Source organism: Bison bison, unplaced genomic scaffold, assembly GCF_000754665.1.
Source record: "Bison bison bison isolate TAMUID 2011002044 unplaced genomic scaffold, Bison_UMD1.0 scf7180017864452, whole genome shotgun sequence".
Classification (NCBI taxonomy): domain Eukaryota; kingdom Metazoa; phylum Chordata; class Mammalia; order Artiodactyla; family Bovidae; genus Bison; species Bison bison.
The window spans coordinates 294,846-314,476 of NW_011495014.1; the positions used below are offsets into that span (position 1 = coordinate 294,846).

Here is a 19,631-nt window from a genome sequence, read left to right on the forward strand (position 1 = left end):
GATACACTTTAGCCCCTGAAATGAATCCACTTATAATTACTATTAAGAAAATGGTAATTTGTCATAAGATAATGAAGCCTCTGTGAGTCCTCTTGGCTCAGTGAAAAGATATGGTGCATGCATGCTGAGGAAGCTCAAGCAAGAGGAAGTGGTTTGGTGACTTGATGCAGCAACGTCTCCCGAGGACTAGGCTCCTGGGGGCCAACTAACAGTCAGTTTTGCTTCCATTCATCTCTGACCCAAGATGGCATTCCTAATTGTCATGAAGCAAAAGAGGAACAAATAAAATGGCAAAGAATGGCAGAAGGCATATTGCCTCTAATGTCAGGAGCATGGAGGGGCAAGTCAACACGAGATGTGTAGACACATCCAACGGCTCATCTGTGAGGAATCACGGGACTGTGCTTGGTAAACTTGGGCTCTAATTTATCCCCACACTGTACAGCCTTGAAAATTCACTGTACATCAATTTTCTCAATTAGAAGATGGGAAGAACAGTCAAAACTCCTTCTTTGTTATACAAGTGTTTTCTGTGACTACCTGGAAACATTCTCCTCAAAAGAAAATACAATCTGCATTCTTCAGCCTTAAGCAGGACATTTCGACACATGCTACAACATGGATGAACCTGAGGCCATTATGCTAAGTGAAATATGTCAGTCACAGAAGGACACGTGTGGTGTGACTCCACTTAAATGAGGTAAGGAGTCATCAAATTCATGGAGACAGAAAGCAGAATGGTAGTTTTCAGTGATGGGCTTGGAGGTGGCAGGAATGGGGGTTTGTTGACTAATGGGCAGGAAATGTCAGTTCCACAATATGAAAGGGGTTCTGGAAACGGGCTGCACGACAGTGTGAATGCGCATGACACGACTGAACTATACATTTAAAAATAGTTAAGATGGTGAATTTTGTGTTTTGATTTTTCCCAAAATGAATGATTTCAAAAATAAATAAGTAATATGCACAACAGGCCTGGCACGGTGGAGAGCATCACTCTCCAAGTATGGACTACAGGATTGAAGAAGACTGCTTGTGTAAGAGAGACAAGATCTAACTGACTTATCATCACTGAAAGATCTTTACACATTTTCAGAGACGGACCCAAAGCATTTGGTGCAATGAGTAAGGGAACCACCAATTATAAGCCTTAGCCCTTACAGGAACCATCTACCTCTGAGAATCAGATGACACATTCCGCATTAAGGCCGTGCTGTCAGGAAAGACAGCCATTTGCCAGTCAAGTAAGCCACTGCCATAGGAGACTGGAAGGAGTAGACCTGGGGGAGGTGATGCTGCTGCTGCTGCTGCTAAGTCGCTTCAGTCGTGTCCGACTCTGCGACCCCAGAGATGGCAGCCCACCAGGCTCCCCCGTCCCTGGGATTCTCCAGGCAAGAGATGCAGGTACTAGGTAAATGCTTTTCAGCTGCCACTTGGACATTTTGCAATTTGGCAGATTACCGATCTAACCAAGAAATGGTTTGTTACAGTATAGCGATCCATCACAATGCACAGTACTATTTGCAAAGAAGCTTAGAAGATATCCATTAGCAGTCAGAAAACATTCTGATGAGTCCATTTACTCATTCACCCTAAACTTACTGAGCCCCACCCCAGGCAGGTGCACTGACAGTCATGAGAGGTATAAAGATGAACTTGGCCTGCTCTTTGCCTGCCAAGTCTGGTGAAGGGAGATAGATTCCAGCCACAGGCAAAGTCTTGTAAAAAACAAAGATGTCATGGAAAAAACATGTTTGAACAGTGGAGAGACGATATTTGTAACTAAGACATATGTGTGTGTCAGGGGGAGGAGAGACGGAGTGGTGGGTTGGAATCATGGTGACAAGCCTGAAGATCTCCCCAGGTAGTCTGGCTTTGTTTTGAAGATTTGAGAAGCATAACTCTTAGATGGCAGGTAGACAAGAATAACTACTTAGAAAGGAGGGCCATTTAAGAGGCTGCTGTAATAGATTAAGCCAAAATAGGACTCAAACTAAATGTGTTAGTGACACCAAGAAGTAGGTACAAGGAGTGGCAAAGAGGAGAGCAAAGGAAGGCTTCTAGCTTACATGACTGTTGGTGACAAATATTACTGGAGGAAGAATAAGACTAGGGGAAGACAATGTCTTCAGCTGGGTACACTTTGTATGTATGGCTCAGACTTCTCATTCATAAAAGGAAAACAAATAATAAATGATCAGATGGGATCTTAGCACTGTGGTGAGGATTAAATGATAAAATAACAAGAAGAACATCATACTTTCATTTATGATTAGTTTTGTGTAAGTGTGGGACCCAGAGAAGATTTGGGACAGGAGACAGTTGGGAGTTACTGCTATAGATATAATTGTTAATAGTGCTGAAGGGTGTAAGCTGGATCACCCAGGGAGATGACATCCTGTAATCTAGGATCAGACCCTAGTGCATGCAAATATGCAGAGCAAGGAGGGTGGGGGCTGGAGTGGAGGCCAGCAGAGACGGCTTTGAAGAAATGATCCAAATACGAGTATCTGGAAAAAATAGCTTCACGGGAAAAAACAACAACAACAAACAATCCAACAGTGAACAGCCAAAAGCACCAATTCGGCCCAGAAGCTGATAAGATAAGAACTAGAATGAGAGGGTTTAACACTGAAGAGGTCAAGAGTACCATGAGCAGAAGCTACTCCAGTGGAGGGTAGGGTGAAAGCCAGTTACAGCTCACTTAGGAATGTTGTATTTTCCTGACATATTTTGACATTACATAACTCTTTAATTGGGGAAATCTTCATTCTTTAGGGCTGGAACACTGAGCTTTCACTCTCTCCCAGGAGTCACAGATACAATTTTTCCTCTTCATTTCATTTGGACAACAGAGGGAATTGGGACTCAGACTGAGAGGAAATTAATGCCGTTAAGAATCATTGCTATATTTTATCACTGAGAAAAGAACCCTAGGTTTGGGGTTGGGGGAGAGTGAAGAGATAATGGGATTAAAATATAGAACAGCACAAACAAAAGTAGAGAATCTTCTATAATAATGCCGAAAGTCATACTAATTCAGTACTGATGGGAGAACAGAAGTGGGTGCTTCTGAGACTCTACACCCATCTGCCAAGGGTCACGAAAAACGCCCGTCTGCAAGTCCTTTACAACATACCCACTCTTACCTTTCTTTTGATATCAGTGAACTGGGAAAACATTAAAGACCAATAAAACGACAGCTCCAGGATATAATAGTAGTGAAGGTCAGGTGTGAGTGGCTGAGGATCAAAGAGAAAAAGGCATGATTAATAATTAATAGGAAACCAAATCTGTTTCAAACATCTCAAGCTCAGCACTGGAAAGTGACATGGTCTTACACCCCCACAAATTCCAGCCCCATTCTCTCTGTCGATAAGAGAGCTTTGAAGCATTCCTCTAATCCACAGCTTGATGGAATTAGTTTTGTTTCATCTCCAACCAGAAAAGTGACAACTGGTATGAACATTTGGCTGCTGCTGCTGCTAAGTCACTTCAGTCGTGTCCGAACATTTGGCAGTGGTACCCAATTGGCGATTCATTTCAACAATCACATTTATGGTTCTCTGACATGCATCTCTACAAGATTCCTTTAGGCAACTTGCAAAAAAATTCTAACACATACACAGAAAGAATAAATCTGGACAACTCCCATGAGATTCTTTGAGATTCCTGTACTCAATTCCTTGAGTACAGGGACCAGGGGAGGCGAAAGAAGCTGGAGTACTCTATGAGTCATGGAGGCACAGTTTCAGATTCTGTCTTAATTGGAGCTTTTTTGTTTTTAGAAAATGTTCTGTACATTGTAAAGATTTTTAAAAAGATAATTCAAAAATATTTATTACAAGATCAGGGGACAAGGAAACTGCTAAGAGATACAGGTTAGGCACCTACCAGGGAATCTAAGATCAAGCCCCAGTTCCACAGTTTAAGAAGTTATAAAACTTGGGCCTTGGTTTACTTATTGGAAAATGGAGGTAACATCTGCTTTACCTGCCTCAGAGGTCCAGGAATGAGGAGAGGCTCAGAGAGGCAGGGGAAGTCAATGCTATTTATTTTGCACATAAATCCATAAAGACAAAACAGAGTTTTAAAAACACATTTTTGATGAGTTGTTTTTAATTGTTTCACTGAGTTATAATGAAATAACTTGATTTCCCCAATGAATGAAAGACCTTTGAAACTCATTACACGAACACATCCACACCACTGCATACAAGCAACAGTGTACATGGTAAATACAATTGAAACTGAAATGCTCTGTAAACCAATAACAGCATAATGACTAAGTGTGTGAGAAGCACTCACGTAACCACCAGCTCTAAGCATGGACACCAAGAAAAACAGTTGTTCCCCTCATTTATCTTTGTCAACAAAACACACGAGGAACAGGATCCTTTCCATGCAGTATGCCATTACAGGGTACAGAACCGTAAACGACAACATTCTGAGTATAATATGTAAGTTCATAAAACAGCAGTTGCGACTGAGAATTACAATTGTGTGCAGCAAGTGATTGCTTTTGATGTTACTTGAGTCTCAACCAGATGGCCTTGGAATGTTCAGCTCTCTCGGACCATGTCATGTTGCTGATTTTCAGTCTTTCTTAATTTGAATAAACCATGTGAAAGAGATGGAAATGCAAACTGGAATCCCCATTTCAATGTGTTCCTAGCCTTGACCTTGTCCTAAGGAATAGCCAACGCCAGTCCCTATCCCCTGTTGCAACACAGTGTGCAATAAAGAAGAAGCAGGGCATGCCTGCTGTCCATTAACTTTGTTAGACCAAATGCCTCTAAAAAGGCAATCTATAGAATTCCAAACTCAAAAATCCACACTGCTTACTACAATGTCAGTCTCTTTATCAACAAAATACATGGTTGTATTTGTTTCTCTTAAATAATATATCTCAGTTGAACTAGAAATTCTAGAACTGTTTCAGCAAGACATTCCTAGAGAAGTCCCACTTTGATATTCAAATAGTAACTGAGCTAGAGACCACAACACATGGTAATATTACTAAATTCAAGATTCAAGGCAAGGGTATATCTGTGGGCAGGGATCTGAAATGCTCTCTGTCTGGGATATGATTTTAATCTCATTTTCAACAATGCTATTTTTGTCTATGTGTAATGGGACAAGCCCATTTTTCCATGCTCAGGGAAATGGTGTTTGATTTATATCTATAGAGGCTGCTCCTAAGCCACAAAGCGAACCAAATTCAGCATGCCTATCCCAGCTCCTTACTCGAGCTTTGCCCACTAGCTGTCGAGACAGGCCAGGGCTATTATCAGCCCAAAAGCAGATGGGCTGTTAGAAGGAGGACTTATCCACCTACTGAAGTGATCATATCTTACTCTTCAGCAAACGCACCTTCCACACTTCCTCCATCTGCTCAAGCAAGTGAACACGGATTCTGAACTAACAGAAAGTACCCTCCTCACTAGGCTACATCCACCATCAAGCAGCAGGGGCAGGGAGGGGCAAAAAGCAAGGTGGCTGCCCAACCTGCTGGGACCTGCCAGAAAGCATGGTGCTGGCTTAGGAAGAGCTCTCCATGTGTGAAAATCCAGACAGCGCTGCGTCCTTACCTGATAGGGGTAGTTGTACCAGCAATGCTTTGTATTCCATAGCCAGGGCGTCTGAAAAACATGACAGAGAAACTATTTTACATGTTTTGGAAAAGAAGCAGGATAAGAGAAGTTTACGACAGATTCTAGGCTCCCAATATTTCGGGATTTCAATAATCTACCTGCATGAGAACTGAAGGACTTAGTACAATCGGGAATGGGAGAGCAAAGAACTGAAGAGTCCATCATGCATTCTCTCTGGGGAATCTTCTAAACTCAACCGGCAGTATTTCAGGCTACTTCTAGGATAGAGTCCCGGATGGCACTTTTTTATATTGTGCTGGTTCAGTAGACACATTCCTGCTAGGTAACCACCCCCAACAGCAGAGTTCAAGTGTCTCGCCAAGATCCACTGCAAATCCTCCATCTCACTATTATCAATAAACAATGCTGACAGTTGATGCACATTTCTTTGAAACTCCTCCAATTCATTGTTCACCAAGCAACATTATTAATCAATTGTTTCATGCCTTGACAGTAGCAGGCAGGTACACTTATTTCAGTTGCAGGCAGGTACACTTATTTCAGCTGGACTAGCTCTGACTGATTCCGGGCCTGAGTAGATTAACCCTCACAGTACATTCCACCCACCCCTGACTCGTTGTCGGAGTCTTTTGAAGAAAAAACAATCTTTCTTAATTTAACAGAATCACTTGTCTTACCACAGTGTAAAATTAAAGAGAACATCTAAGTATACACAGATTCCAAACATTCTTAATAAGCAGGTAGGGTTGGTATGGATTTGAACAGACAACTCAACCATCCCCTAACACCAGCACAAACTTTCTCATATTTCTGTACTAACTTTACAATTCTTTTGTGTCCCTAATCTTGGTGGTATACATCTATATACATCTGATACACATCTGTATATTTCTTGCTATTAGGAAACATAATCTATCATTAATCCAATCTGTGTGTGGATTTATATATTGCAAAATGATAAAACTGTCATTGAAAGATTAATGTCAGATATATTTGTACTGACCTAACCTTCCTGTCAGACCTTATTTTTTGGGGCTGCAAAATCACTGCAGATGGTGATTGCAGCCATGAAATTAAAAGACGCTTACTCCTTGGAAGGAAAGTTATGACCAACCTAAATAGCATATTCAAAAGCAGAGACATTACTTTGCCAACAAAGGTCCGTCTAGTCAAGGCTGTGGTTTTTCCAGTGGTCATGTATGGATGTGAGAGTTGGACTCTGAAGAAAGCTGAGCGCCGAAGAATTGATGCTTTTGAACTGTGGTGTTGGAGAAGACTCTTGAGAGTCCCTTGGACTGCAAGGAGATCCAACCAGTCCATCCTAAAGATCAGTCCTGGGTGACTGATGCTAAAGCTGAAACTCCAATACTTTGGCCACTTCATGCGAAGAGTTGACTCATTGGAAAAGACTCTGATGCTGAGAGGGACTGGGGGCAGGAGGAGAAGGGGACAACAGAGGATGAGACGGCTGGATAGCATCAGTGACTTGATGGACATGAGTCTGAGTGAACTCTGGGAGTTGGTGATGGATAGGGAGGCCTGGCGTGCTGCAATTCATGGGGTCGCAAAGAGTCAGACACGACTGAGCGACTGAACTGAACCTTCCTGTTTGGTCCCAGATCCTATAAGAGCAAAAGTTGCTCCCATCTGCACTAGGATAACCTAGTTGTCTCTCTGAAAGCCATAGAGGTATCTTTCCACCTTGCATTGATGACGATGAGGATGAGGAGGATATTAGAGAGTATTTGTAGAGTCCTCCTTATGACCATACACTTTTTTTGGAGGATACATTGTTTTTTGAGAATTCTCCTCCATGATCTATTATTTATTTAACCAATTAAAAAGTTATTTCTCCTTCAAAGTGAAAGTGTTAGTCATTCAGTCGTGTCTGACTCTTTGTGATCCCATGGACTGTAGCCTGCCAGGCTCCTCTGTCCATGGAATTTTCCAGGTGAGATTACTGGGGTGGGTTGCCATTTCACACTCACATGTATGGACTCATTTAATCCTTATAGTAAGTAGCAGTAGTATTTCCCTCATTTTATAGATAGGTAAATTCAGACCCTGAGCCCACAGGACCAGAACTGCATATCAAGCTCAGACTGTCTGGTCTTAAAGCCAAACATAGCCACTGTGACTCTGCCTTTAAGTCTGATAAAAACTGAACCAGGCCTTAGTTCAGGGAGCTAGGCAGAAGTAAAAAGCCATGCCATGCCCTAATGATGTTCAGGGATCTCTACAGCCTCGCTTCACTTAGGCATTCCTGGTTCTCCTTCCTGTTTCCTGCTTTCGCCATTTGCTACCTGTGCATTGCTGTCCACATCATGTAGTCCCTCTGCACCAAACATCCCGAAGGCCCAACCTGCCTGTCTGACTGTCTTCTCCATTTCTCATGTCCATGACATTGAGGTTTATGACTGACCAACCTCATGGGGTGATTATAAAGATCAAATGAGTGAACAAGTTAAAAAATGATGCAGAGGCTTCAGAAGTTTGATTGTCTTCTATAAACAACACAAGTCCATTGAGGAAGACATAGAAAATATTGAAAATAATAATAAGAAAAGTAATTGAATTCTTGTCACTACTAACATTTTAATATACAGCCCATTTTGAGCGTCTTTCCTATATAATATAGATATTGATACAGACATGGATAGATTTGTCCTTAAACACATACATACACACATTATTTTTAAATTTGGGCACAACACAGCAAAATCTATTTTAAAGTAGAGTACAAATATTATTTATTATCTTTCTCTCTGATAAAGCTGTTTACTATCTTTACAATCGACTGAAAGTCCCTGAGGGAAAACTATGTCATATTCTCACGTTTATCTCTCCAGCATGAGACACTCAAGGTGACAGTTCAGCATTCATTACTGAATGCTAATGAAAAGGAATACAGAATTAAATCCAAGACCTATAAAAAAGCTTGCAGTATTTTTCTGAATGTATCAGTCCCCAGTGCACAGTGCAAGCGTGTGCTTGCTTCTAAAGACATAGCGGAAATCTCCACTATAGTCATCCTTCCCCTTACAGACAAAAGAGCAAAGGTATGACTCCTACTGACCCAGGAACACCCATCATTTAGAGCTTCCCTTCCTTTGTGGGCTTCTTCTAACCCCCAGGCTTTTCTCTGGAGGCATCAGATGTGCATCACCTAGACCTGCTTGTATCATGTGTGAAAGTGGACTGATCTGCAGAAACAGTGTGTAAGTCTTTGTCTCTCACTGGGTTCTGCCTCCTTAAAGCAGGAGTAAAGAACACTGAGAATTTGATGGGGCTACCAGGGCCATGGGATTCCCAGGTGGCAGAGTGGTAAAGAACCTGCCTGCCAATGCCGCAGATGCAGGTTTGATCCCTGGGACAGGAAGGTTCCCTGGAGGAGGAAATGGCAACCCATTCCAGTATTCTTGTCCGGGAAATCCCATGGACAGAAGGAGCCTGGTGGGTTATAGGCCATGGGGTCACAAAAAGAGTCATATAGCTTAAGAGACTAAACAACCACAAACAGCAACCACTCCCAGGGCCATAGCTCAGCTGGGAAGCTCGCCAGTCGAACGTTTAAATCAGCACTTGCACATACTTATTGCACACTGCATGTTCATGTGTACTTCCTACTTTGATGATACTCGATATTAATATACTCCATATGCTACATTTTTCTAGGGACTCATGTTATGGTCCCTCAAACTCTTTGAGACAGAATAAATGCTGTCTTTCCCAAAAAACAGATGAGAAGACAAGTCCATGAAAAGGTGATTCTCCTAATTTCTAATAGGTCAACACAAGTGTATGAATCTGGATTGCTGCTTATCATTTAATGCATTAGGCATAACATCTTTAGTTTCAACTGATATCATAAATCTATTGTTCTTTAAAATCAGTTTTTTCAGATATCTTTTTAAGAGCAATTTCCTTGTTCATTTGATATCAAAATGAACAATGCTTATCAGATAATGCTTATCTGTACAAGCATTAACATAATTAAGAACATAAAAAGCTGCAATATTTAGATGTCAAGAAAGAATAATGGTGATTAAAAAACACACTGAAAGCCCTCATTTTAGATGAGCCTAGCATCTTCCTACATAATTAGAGAAAAGCTCTGAACCTAGGACAGTGCAAGGTGATTCAAGCACATTTTCCGGAAATAGAAATGCCTTTTTACATGGCATTACAATAACAGGGGACAATATCAACGCTGGAAAATCCAAAAACTCAATGATTCTCAAACCTTGGCCTTCCAATATGACTCACTTTAGTTCCCCTCAAAGACATACTCTTAAATAATGATATGAAGCACTTTACAGATTTTAAAGTATTTTATACATATTACTTCATTTAATTTTCATAACAACACTGTAAGTGCTCAACTAACACAGCATGCAGGTGCCAGAAAGGATAAAGAACATGTTGGCATGGAGGCTCCTCAGACTATTAAAATGCAAGTTCTGATTCAGTAGGTCTGGCTTGGGGCTGATATTGTACATTTTTGACAAGTTTCAAGATGATGCTCAGACCTTGGACCACACTTAGAGTAGTAAGGTGCTACAGAAAAGTAAGGAGGATGATCCAACTTGGTATTACCAGGTGTAAGACACTTTGCTAGGCACTTTGTTATAATATTTCACAATTCAGTGTTAGCTGAATAAATGAATGAATTATTTCTCATCTTTACTGTAGCCATATGGAACAGAAGTTGTTAGTAAAACAGTAGTTAGTTGGAGACAGTGCTTCTCAACCAACATCCATGCTTGCTAGAACCACACACCTAAGATATATATGGTGGAAGAGATGTGAGCAGGGTTGACATGGGCCACTTTGGGATGCCACCCCTAGTGATGAAATGTGAATGAGCTGTTCTCATCCTTTCTCCATTTCCATCAGAGGAAGATAGTAAGGGCTGGAGCTGTCGTCTTTGACCCTGAGACAGAAGTTTCTATTGATGTTAGTGTCAGAGACCTCCTACTAGCCCTGGTCTGCTTACCTTGGACTATATGTGTGAGACAGATAAATTCCTATCATTTTTCTTATACATATATACAATAGCCTGTATTCTCACTAATAGAGTCATCTAATAGTTGCAGGACCCACCATGGATTCCAAAATCCAAGGAATCCAAAATCCTGCATTTTGTTGTGGTAGTCTGGGGTGACTTACACATTGTAAGACAACTCTTCATATATGGTACTTAATAGCTATTAAAGTGTGTGTTTGTGTGCTTAGTCACTCAGTCGTGCCCAACTCTTTGTAACCCCACAGACTGTAGCCTACCAGGTTCCTCTGTCCACGGGGATTCTCTAGGCAGGAATACTGGAGTGGGTTGCCATGCCCTTCTCTAGGGGATCTTCCCAGCCCAGGGATCAAACTCAGGTCTCCCACACTGCAGGTAGATTCTTTACTGTCTGAGCCACCAGGGAAGCTATTAAAGTACACATCAACTAATTTCAATTTAAGAAGACTTACAAAACATCTGAACAAAGTTAAGACCATAAAAGAGTACATAATGAATGACTTTTAACATTCTCGATTTAAAACACAATGTAAAATGACATTTTCATTATGTTATGTACATCTGCTCCCAGACACAATACTTGAGATACAACTTGGCCACACGCACATCCAACAGTAGCAGTGTCCCAGGGGAGGCTTCTGCAGCTCTTACCCTGAGCAAACCCAACCCCAGCACCGGGATGGAGGTCAGACGTGCTGCTGGAGGTCAAAAGCAGTCCTCATTCGCCTTTTGACTAAATGCATAAGATTCAAGCGCTATGTATTCTGTGATTATTTTTTAAGTAGCCTTTTTTTTTTTTTAAAGTGTCAGCAAATGTGAGTTTTTAAAAAATCCGGTTTCTTTTTTATCAATTGTTCTGTAGTGTTTTCATAGTGAATAGGACTAACAAAAATAGATGAGGTTTGATCATTTCACTTTACTGTCTGGAATAAGATAGGTTTGGTCTTATTTTTTTTGAAGTTCCATTTGATATACTTCTTAAAAACAATAGTTAAAAAATAAGTGTTCTATTAATTTCTGAGAGTTTGATATTGAAATTCCAACTAAAAGTCTTAACTTATCTACTTAAAACAAACAATTGTAATATGTAGTAGAACTATATGGAACCTTGTTCTGTATTCTCCAAAGTCTCCTATAAATGTGTTATCATACTCTCATAATTCAAAAAATAAAAAAGATAAAAAATAAAAAGGGCTCAGCAGATATAAACAAGATCCTACTGTATAGAACACAGAATTATATTCAATATTCTGTCATAAACCATAATAGAAAAGAATATAAATATATATGAATCACTTTGCTACAGAGGAGAAATTAACACAGTGTTGTAAATCAACAATACTTTTATAAAATAATTTTAAAAATAAATAAATACACCTTTCAGTTATTATGATGATGGATCAATCATCAGATATTAAGAAGGCCTTGTCCAAGCTAATAAAATGTACAACACTAAGGGTGAGAAGGCAATGGCACCCCACTCCAGTTCTCTTGCCTGGAAAATCCCATGGATGGAGGAGCCTGGTGGGCTGCAGTCCATGGGGTCGCTAGGAGTCGGACACGACTGAGCAACTTCACTTTCACTTTTCACTTTCATGCATTGGAGAAGGAAATGGCAACCCACTCCAGTGTTCTTGCCTGGAGAATCCCAGGGACGGGGAGCCTGGTGGGACGCCGTCTATGGGGTCGCTCAGAGTTGGACACGACTGAAGTGACTCAGCAGCAGCAGCAAGGGCGAACCTTAATGTAAACTATGGATTTTGGGTGATTATGATACGTCAGTATAGGCTCATCAGTTATAACAAATGTACCACTCTGGTGGGTGATTCGATAGTGGGAGAGAATATGCATATATGAGGCCAGGGGTACATGGGAAATCTCATACTTCAATTTTTCTATGAACATAAAACTGCTAAAAAAATTAAATCTTAAAAAAAATGAAGGTTAACTCAGATCACTGACACTTATCATGCCTCGTAAACTAATGGAATAACTGAGCTTGAAGGAAAAGATCAGAAAAAAAGGATGCTGAGTTAAACTGGCAAGTGTTAAAACGATTAAATGGAAATATAAATACACATACACACCTTTTTTTTCAAGAATCAGTTGGTGCCTTCAGCTGAACAAATAGTAGTCTCTTTGAATTAATAAATATTTTGATATAACAAAAGAAGATGAATCATAGAAAGTATTAAAAAACATTTCATTGCCTCATCAAAAGTGTGAAAGATGTGTGGGTCTTTACCTGAAGTCAGCATCTGAGAAGCAAACTTTCATCTTTCACTATTTCCATCCCAACTCCTAGGTGGCTTTCATAAAGCTCAGGTGTGACAACTAACAGTGAAGGAATACAGTCTAGGAGACATACTGGCTTCTGAATAGTTTAAGTATGAAATACATAGAGCCTTGGATTATGTTTTTAAATGCCAGGAAGCGAGATCCCTGAACTACTCTGAAATTTCTTTCACTGAGACTACTGAAAACGCTTTAACTGAGTTACACTTAAAACTTACACCTTTGGCTTATATTGTAGATGTACTGTAAGAACTTGAGAAAATGCTTCCTTGTCTGCAATGTCTTTATACTGGAAAGGTTAACATTAGGTAACCACTGAAACTGAATGTATAAGTTCCAGTGATATTTTTCCTTTTAAATTTAGTCTAATGGGGAGAATTCTCTTTGCAAATGTTTAGCATGTTTCCTGTTACCAAATCATTATCTTTTCACCATGATTTTGGGAAATTAGGGTCTAATTCTGAAGCTCAGTCACAACAATTGTTACTATCTCAACATTTTTGCTTCTTTTTCCTTTTGTGGGTACTTTTTGATGGTAATATCTATATTAACAGCTTTATTACATAAACATTGTGAATTCTCTTCAGAAATGTTGAACAGCATAATTTCAATGAATATAAATCAAATCCATTCAAAATGATAATCTACCATTTTCATTTAATACATATTGTGAAGTAATTCAGAATCGAGAGAAATATTTTATGCTTTGTAAGTTTAAAAACTGATCAATAAACTGTATTTGGGATGAAAAGAATGAAGCCAGAAGTCTCTGAGCAGCCTGAAGATGAAGTTGGTCAGTGATGAGTAGTCTAGAACAGTCTCCAGCATGCAAGAGTTACCCTTTCCTCCTTTGCTGGGTCAGGAGATATGTCACTATAAATCTACAAAGCAGAGTGGTGACCCCTCCCTAGAGGCCCTTGGCATCTGCATTAGCTTTGAAAGCTCTTATGATGTGCAAATGTAATTTAGACTTGACCTCATGGTCATTATATAAAGATAGCAGCTTTTCATATTGATCAAACTTTTAAAAAGATGCTAGTCTTCTGGACCTAGTGAAGTATGTGCTTTCAGCACACTCAGCAATCAATTTAGAAAGTAATATGCAGATCTGTCAAGCATACAAAAATAGAAGGAATTCCTCGGAGATGGGTATTGAGGTTACAGGGTTTCCTTGAGGGCTTCATCACAGAGCCAAAGAGAAAGAAATCTTAGTGGCTTTTCCATGACATTTAAAACCTTCTAGCCATTTAAAACTGGATGCTTGGGGCTGGTGCACTGGAACGACCCAGAGGGATGGTACTGGGAGGGAGGAGGGAGGAGGGTTCAGGATGGGGAACACGTGTATACCTGTGGTGGATTCATGTTGATATATGGCAAAACCAATACAATATTGTAAAATTAAAAAATAAAATAAAATAAAATAAAAATGAACTTGGTACAAAAAAAAACCCAAACCTTCCAGCAGTGGTTCTCAACTTTTTCTGCCTATGCTCAGCTGAGGGACTCCACATGCACCTCATAGTAACTGAGGCTGTGATTCTCAAGAGCCTGGAGAACAGGAGGCTTAAAAAGACACCTGTCCACATTAATTCAGATGTGTACTTTCCTCTGGGCTAGTGAGAATCACTGCAAAGCAGAATAGACAGATTAATTCCATGTTTAGAATAGAAATTAGGGATAAAGGAACCAGATGAAGAAAAGGGAAGAAGAAATAAAAAGAGGTGGAAAGACCTACAGGGAAAGGAAAATCCTGAGAATGTCAACATGGGGGTGGGGGAGGTAGGGGAGAGATGTGTGGGGAGAGATGTGTAGAGACGGTGGCCAGTGCAGAATTTGGGAATGAAGCCAATCAGAATGGCCGCTGGGAACAAAGAAGAACAAAAGAGCATTGCTCACCACCCAGTTTCTACAAGGGTTACGTTGACCCACTGCAGTCACCCGATGCCAGCGCAGCCCTGAGAGGAATTCAGGATGAAAACAGGATGAAACACTGTGTGCTGTGGGTGAACAGGCCCCACAAATGGATGGATATCTCAGGAAGAATTTCAGTGACCCTGATTCTTGAATCTTTCCATATATAGACAAACACTAAAATCATTAGCTTGAGATATCTGTTCTTTATGACTGGCAGTGACTTTTTATGAAAATGTATTCTTGACAGTATGTATTTCCTGGCCAAAAAAAAAATTAATATATATACTGCCTCTTCCCACCTGTTTGGAGCAATTCCTCAGAGCTGTCTCCTGGGGTATAGTCCTCAGTACAGTTCTTTTATTTAAGGTCTTAAGACCTTGAATAAAACTTAACTATGCAACTCTTATGTTGTATGTTTTTCTTTAAGACAACACTATTAAGAAGCACAGAATTAGTCAAAAGACCATATAAGGAAACAATTTATAACACAGAACAAAAAATTAAGATCTCTAATGTGTAAAAAGCCCATAAAAATTGATTAAAACATTTAAGAATCCCATCAGAAAAATGGGGAGAAGATACCAACAGGCGACATACTAAACAAACAAACAAAATGTGACCAAAAACATGTGTAAAAATTACAGGTTAAAGTGAGACAGAATTTTTTTTTACCTGAGTCTGAAAATACCTGAAGAGGTTTATACCCAGGGGTTAGCAGTGTATAGGGAAAACAGTACTCTGCAAACTAGAATAACCTTTCTAAAAAAGTAATTTTGTCTTCAAAATCTGTACTTCCTTTAAAGCAGCATTTATTGTTAAAAAAAAATCAGACTACCATTCCTTTTCTAGTAATGAAAAATCGAAATAAATGTAATTGTTCAATAAAATTGAACACTGGCATGTTCCTATCTGGGATTCGGTGGGTACAGGCTCTGAGATGAGAACATAGGTGCTGGCTGGTTATTTGGGAGGTGACCCCAGGAAACTAGAAAAACGGGGAATACCCAGGATGGTTTTCAGGAATGAGCTGGTTACTGTTGTGGGCAACTACACCTCACCTCCGCTGAGGACCTCTGCAGAATTACAGAGCACACATCTTACAACTGTGCCAACACAGGACAGGGAGGCTGAGGCATATATCTACCAACTCTCATAGCCCATTGGTTGAGGTTCCAGTATTAATGCCTCCTTGGGTCTAGGTTGTACCTTCCTGTGTCTGGTAATTTGCAGCTTAGGAGAAAGCAGAGCAGAGATAGGCACAGCTCCTATCTGATGTGGGACACTGTCAAAAGTGCATGGCACTGTCCACCACAGCTGTGCTAATATCAGATGGACTATGGGGGTATAACCAGCACATTCACATTTTAAGTTAAAATCAAATTGCAAGTAGAATATACAGTGTATCTTGTGTTTAAAGTAGATATATACAGATACATATTTACACACACACACACACACACACACACACACACGAAATATGACTGGCAGGATATTTACCAAAAGTTAATTAGTGTTTATCTTCAAGTAATGAGTATCTCAGATGATTTTCACTTTTTAAAAAATGTTTATATTTCAATATTAAACTACGCAAGTATTTATAGCTATAATTTTCTACAATGAACAGGGCATATTGCAATAATAAAAAGAAGCTAAGTCTATGTACCTTTAATAGGTCCGATTTAAAAAAACACATTTGCTCTATATTTAAAAATAACATTAATGATATTAACTATTACAATCCTCAAATTATTCAATAAGTCCAATTAATTTAAAACTAAAAACTAGTATATGAAACAACTGCCTTCAGAGCATTTATGTGTTGACTTTGATATTTCAACTATAAATCAATCGTCAATAATTTAATTCTAAATTCTCCATTAAGAGAAAGTGAAAAGGGGAAAATAATAAGATGAGCAAATAATGCAGAATAAAGTTTGCATTCATTACAGTGATGATCAATCATTTTGCTACCCACCCTACCCACTCTCATTTCAAAGAGCCTCAATAACCTCTTTCTTGTCTGCTTAGCTGCTCAGTCATATCCGACTCTTTGCGACCCCATGGACTATAGCCTGTTAGGCTCCTCTGTCTGTGGAGTTCTCCAGGCAGGAATACTGGAGTGGGTTGTCATTTCCTCCTCCAGGGGATCTTCCCAACCCAGAGATCAAAATCACATCTCCCATGTCTCCTGCACTGTAGGCAGATTCTTTACCTACTGAACCAATGGGGAAGGTGAGCACTATCTTATTACTTCTAAACCAGTTTACCTGCATTCTAATATCTTTCTGCTAATATAATTGCACCCTCTTGTTTACTTGCTCTTTCAAGTATTCAGTGGCCTCCATGTATCAGATACTCTGCTACACATGAAGATACTGGGGACAAGTTCTCCATTTTCTAGGAACTTACCATCTGCTGGGTAATCAAAACAAAACAATAAGTTATAAATGAAGTAAACACAGGCTGCAGAGGGGCAGATACACCCAGCCCAGTCTGGAAGGGAGAGGTGGCAGGGGACAGCTCCACTAGGTGGCACCATAGTAGTTGAGGACAGAAGGACAAGCAGAAGATGGTGGATGGAGGAGAGGAATTCAGATGGAAGAACTTTTAAAAAAATCTTTCAGGAGTCATGTCATAGTTCCAACATCATTTTCATAATCCCTTTCTTTGGCTTATTCTCCAGAAGCCTAAAAAACACTAAATGCCTTCTCATTTCCAACTCAGAAGGTGAAATGTCTCTGGCTGGCTGTCCATGTTTCTGCTAGGTTGGCTGTCCACCAAGTAAGACGAACTCCACTCTGCCCAATAAATGTCCCCTGCTCTCCTCGGGCCAGGCACCTTGCTGTGTGCACCTCATTAATTCCCATCTCCATGTCTTAACTACTCCTGCACCTTGTATCTGGCTTGTCATCCCTACCGCACTGCCTCTTGGTCAGTATCCTAGGCACTATTTGATTGGCCTCCTGGGGTCACATAGCCTCCTAGAGGCTACTAGCCCCTCCAGGAACAGAGAGCTAGTGATACACGTGTACCTGTCCTGTACAGAAAGGCTTCTTACTCCTACTTTAACATTTATTCAAGACGGAGGGAAACAATAATACGAAGGTGGAGAAAGTATGAACAAAAAATAAAACAATGAACTGAAAAAATGAAATGCGAGTGAAAACTTGGTATTTTCCTTCACAATGGCTCTTATTCTTAATTGAATATTTGTAGACATTTTCTTAAAAATGGTGAGCTGTCACTTCAAGAGACTCAAATGAAAGTATTTGTTGCCAATGATAAAATTCAAGAAAATATTAGTAATATGCCTAACAGATTCCCATTTGTTAAAAACTTTTTGGAGGATAAAAGTGAAACAATGACAAATATTCTTCTATTTTTTTCTTGCTTTCGACATTTATAATAGTGTGTCAACATTTGTAAGATCTGTATAACTCAGTGAACCAATAGTTTCCAAATGACTGATGCATGATGTTAAATAATCACACCTGGATGAGAGGGAAAGAGAAATCAATGAATATTAATGTAACCAAGCATTAAAATTTCACTGACATTAAAGAAATTACTTTTTCTTGAGTTTTGGCATCATATCAAAGAAGAATATCTACAATTTTCTGGAAAACACTACTAAGATATTTCCATCTTTTCCAATTTTATATCTTTGTGAGACTAGGTGTTCTTTATATAAATCAAGCAAATACACACATTCACACACCCATGACAGACTGAATGTTGTTGTTCAGTCACTAAGTCGTGTCCAACTCTTTCCAATCCCAGGGACTGTGGCACACCAGGCTTCCCTGTCCTTCATCATCTCCTGGAGTTTGCTCAAACTCGTGTCTATTGAGTCAGTGATGCCATCCAACCATCTCATCCTCCATTGCCTCCTTCTCCTCTTGCCCTCAGTCTTTCCCAGCATCAGGGGCTTTTCCAATGAGTCAGCTCTTCACATCAGGTAGCCAAAGTATTAGTGCTTCAGCTTCAGCATCAGTCCTTCTAGTGAATATTCAGGGTAGGAATGAGAATCCAGTTCTCCTCTACTAAACCATACATTAGAGGTTTTTACAAAAATCTCTAGCTTTTGTTTTGGACAATATAGTTTTTTTTTCTTAAACTGTTGTTTCCGTGTAATGACTGTTTGTTGCTATTTTAATTCAATTCATAAATGCTTTTTCAACTCACCAGCTTTAATTTCTAACACAATAAGTATCGACAGATATGACTAATAAAAACAAAAATTCTTTAAAATTCTTATGACTGTTTCCAGTGTAAAGGGGTCCTAAAACCAAGAAGTTTGAAAACCACTGTGTCCAAGGACAGCAGATCAACACAATGAAAAGAACCAAGTCTCCAAAGGTGGTGTGGAGCAGAGATCATGTGGGTGGCAAGGGGGGAAGATGGTGGCTAGAAGGGAGCACAAGGGGGGCTTCTTGCTCCAGGTGTTGGAAAAATGAGCATGTTATATTGTGGACAGTCAGCAAGTTACCCAGTTTTGGTACCTATCTTATACTTCAATAAAATATTTAGATTAAAAAAAAAACTACTGGGCACTTCAGCTTGATATTTCTTATCTACAAAATAAGACTTGCTTTTTAATATGTTATGTAGTCACCTTGTCTGTGTATTCTATCTTCAAACCCATAATAGGCTACATTATATGAATCATCAATCCAAACATATTAAGTAGAGACAGTCCTATGTTTCCTGAACTTCTAAACTTCAGTCATTTTCTGTCTAGATTGGCCATAAATGGCTATAGAAAACACATTTTACATGAGGAA

At 39.7% G+C, this 19,631-nt stretch overlaps 1 protein-coding gene across 2 annotated transcripts in view; it reads right to left on the minus strand.

The window, feature by feature from the left end:
- CERS6 (ceramide synthase 6) overlaps positions 1-19,631 on the minus strand; it is a 353,731-nt gene that overhangs the window by 82,021 nt on the left and 252,079 nt on the right. For both annotated transcript variants that reach the window (XM_010858928.1, XM_010858927.1), the window contains exons 5-6: positions 5,592-5,642; positions 3,150-3,242 (exon numbers count right to left, since the gene is read on the minus strand). In XM_010858928.1, the coding sequence (XP_010857230.1) occupies positions 3,150-3,242; positions 5,592-5,642 (144 nt within the window). The remainder of the gene's footprint in view (positions 1-3,149; positions 3,243-5,591; positions 5,643-19,631) is intronic.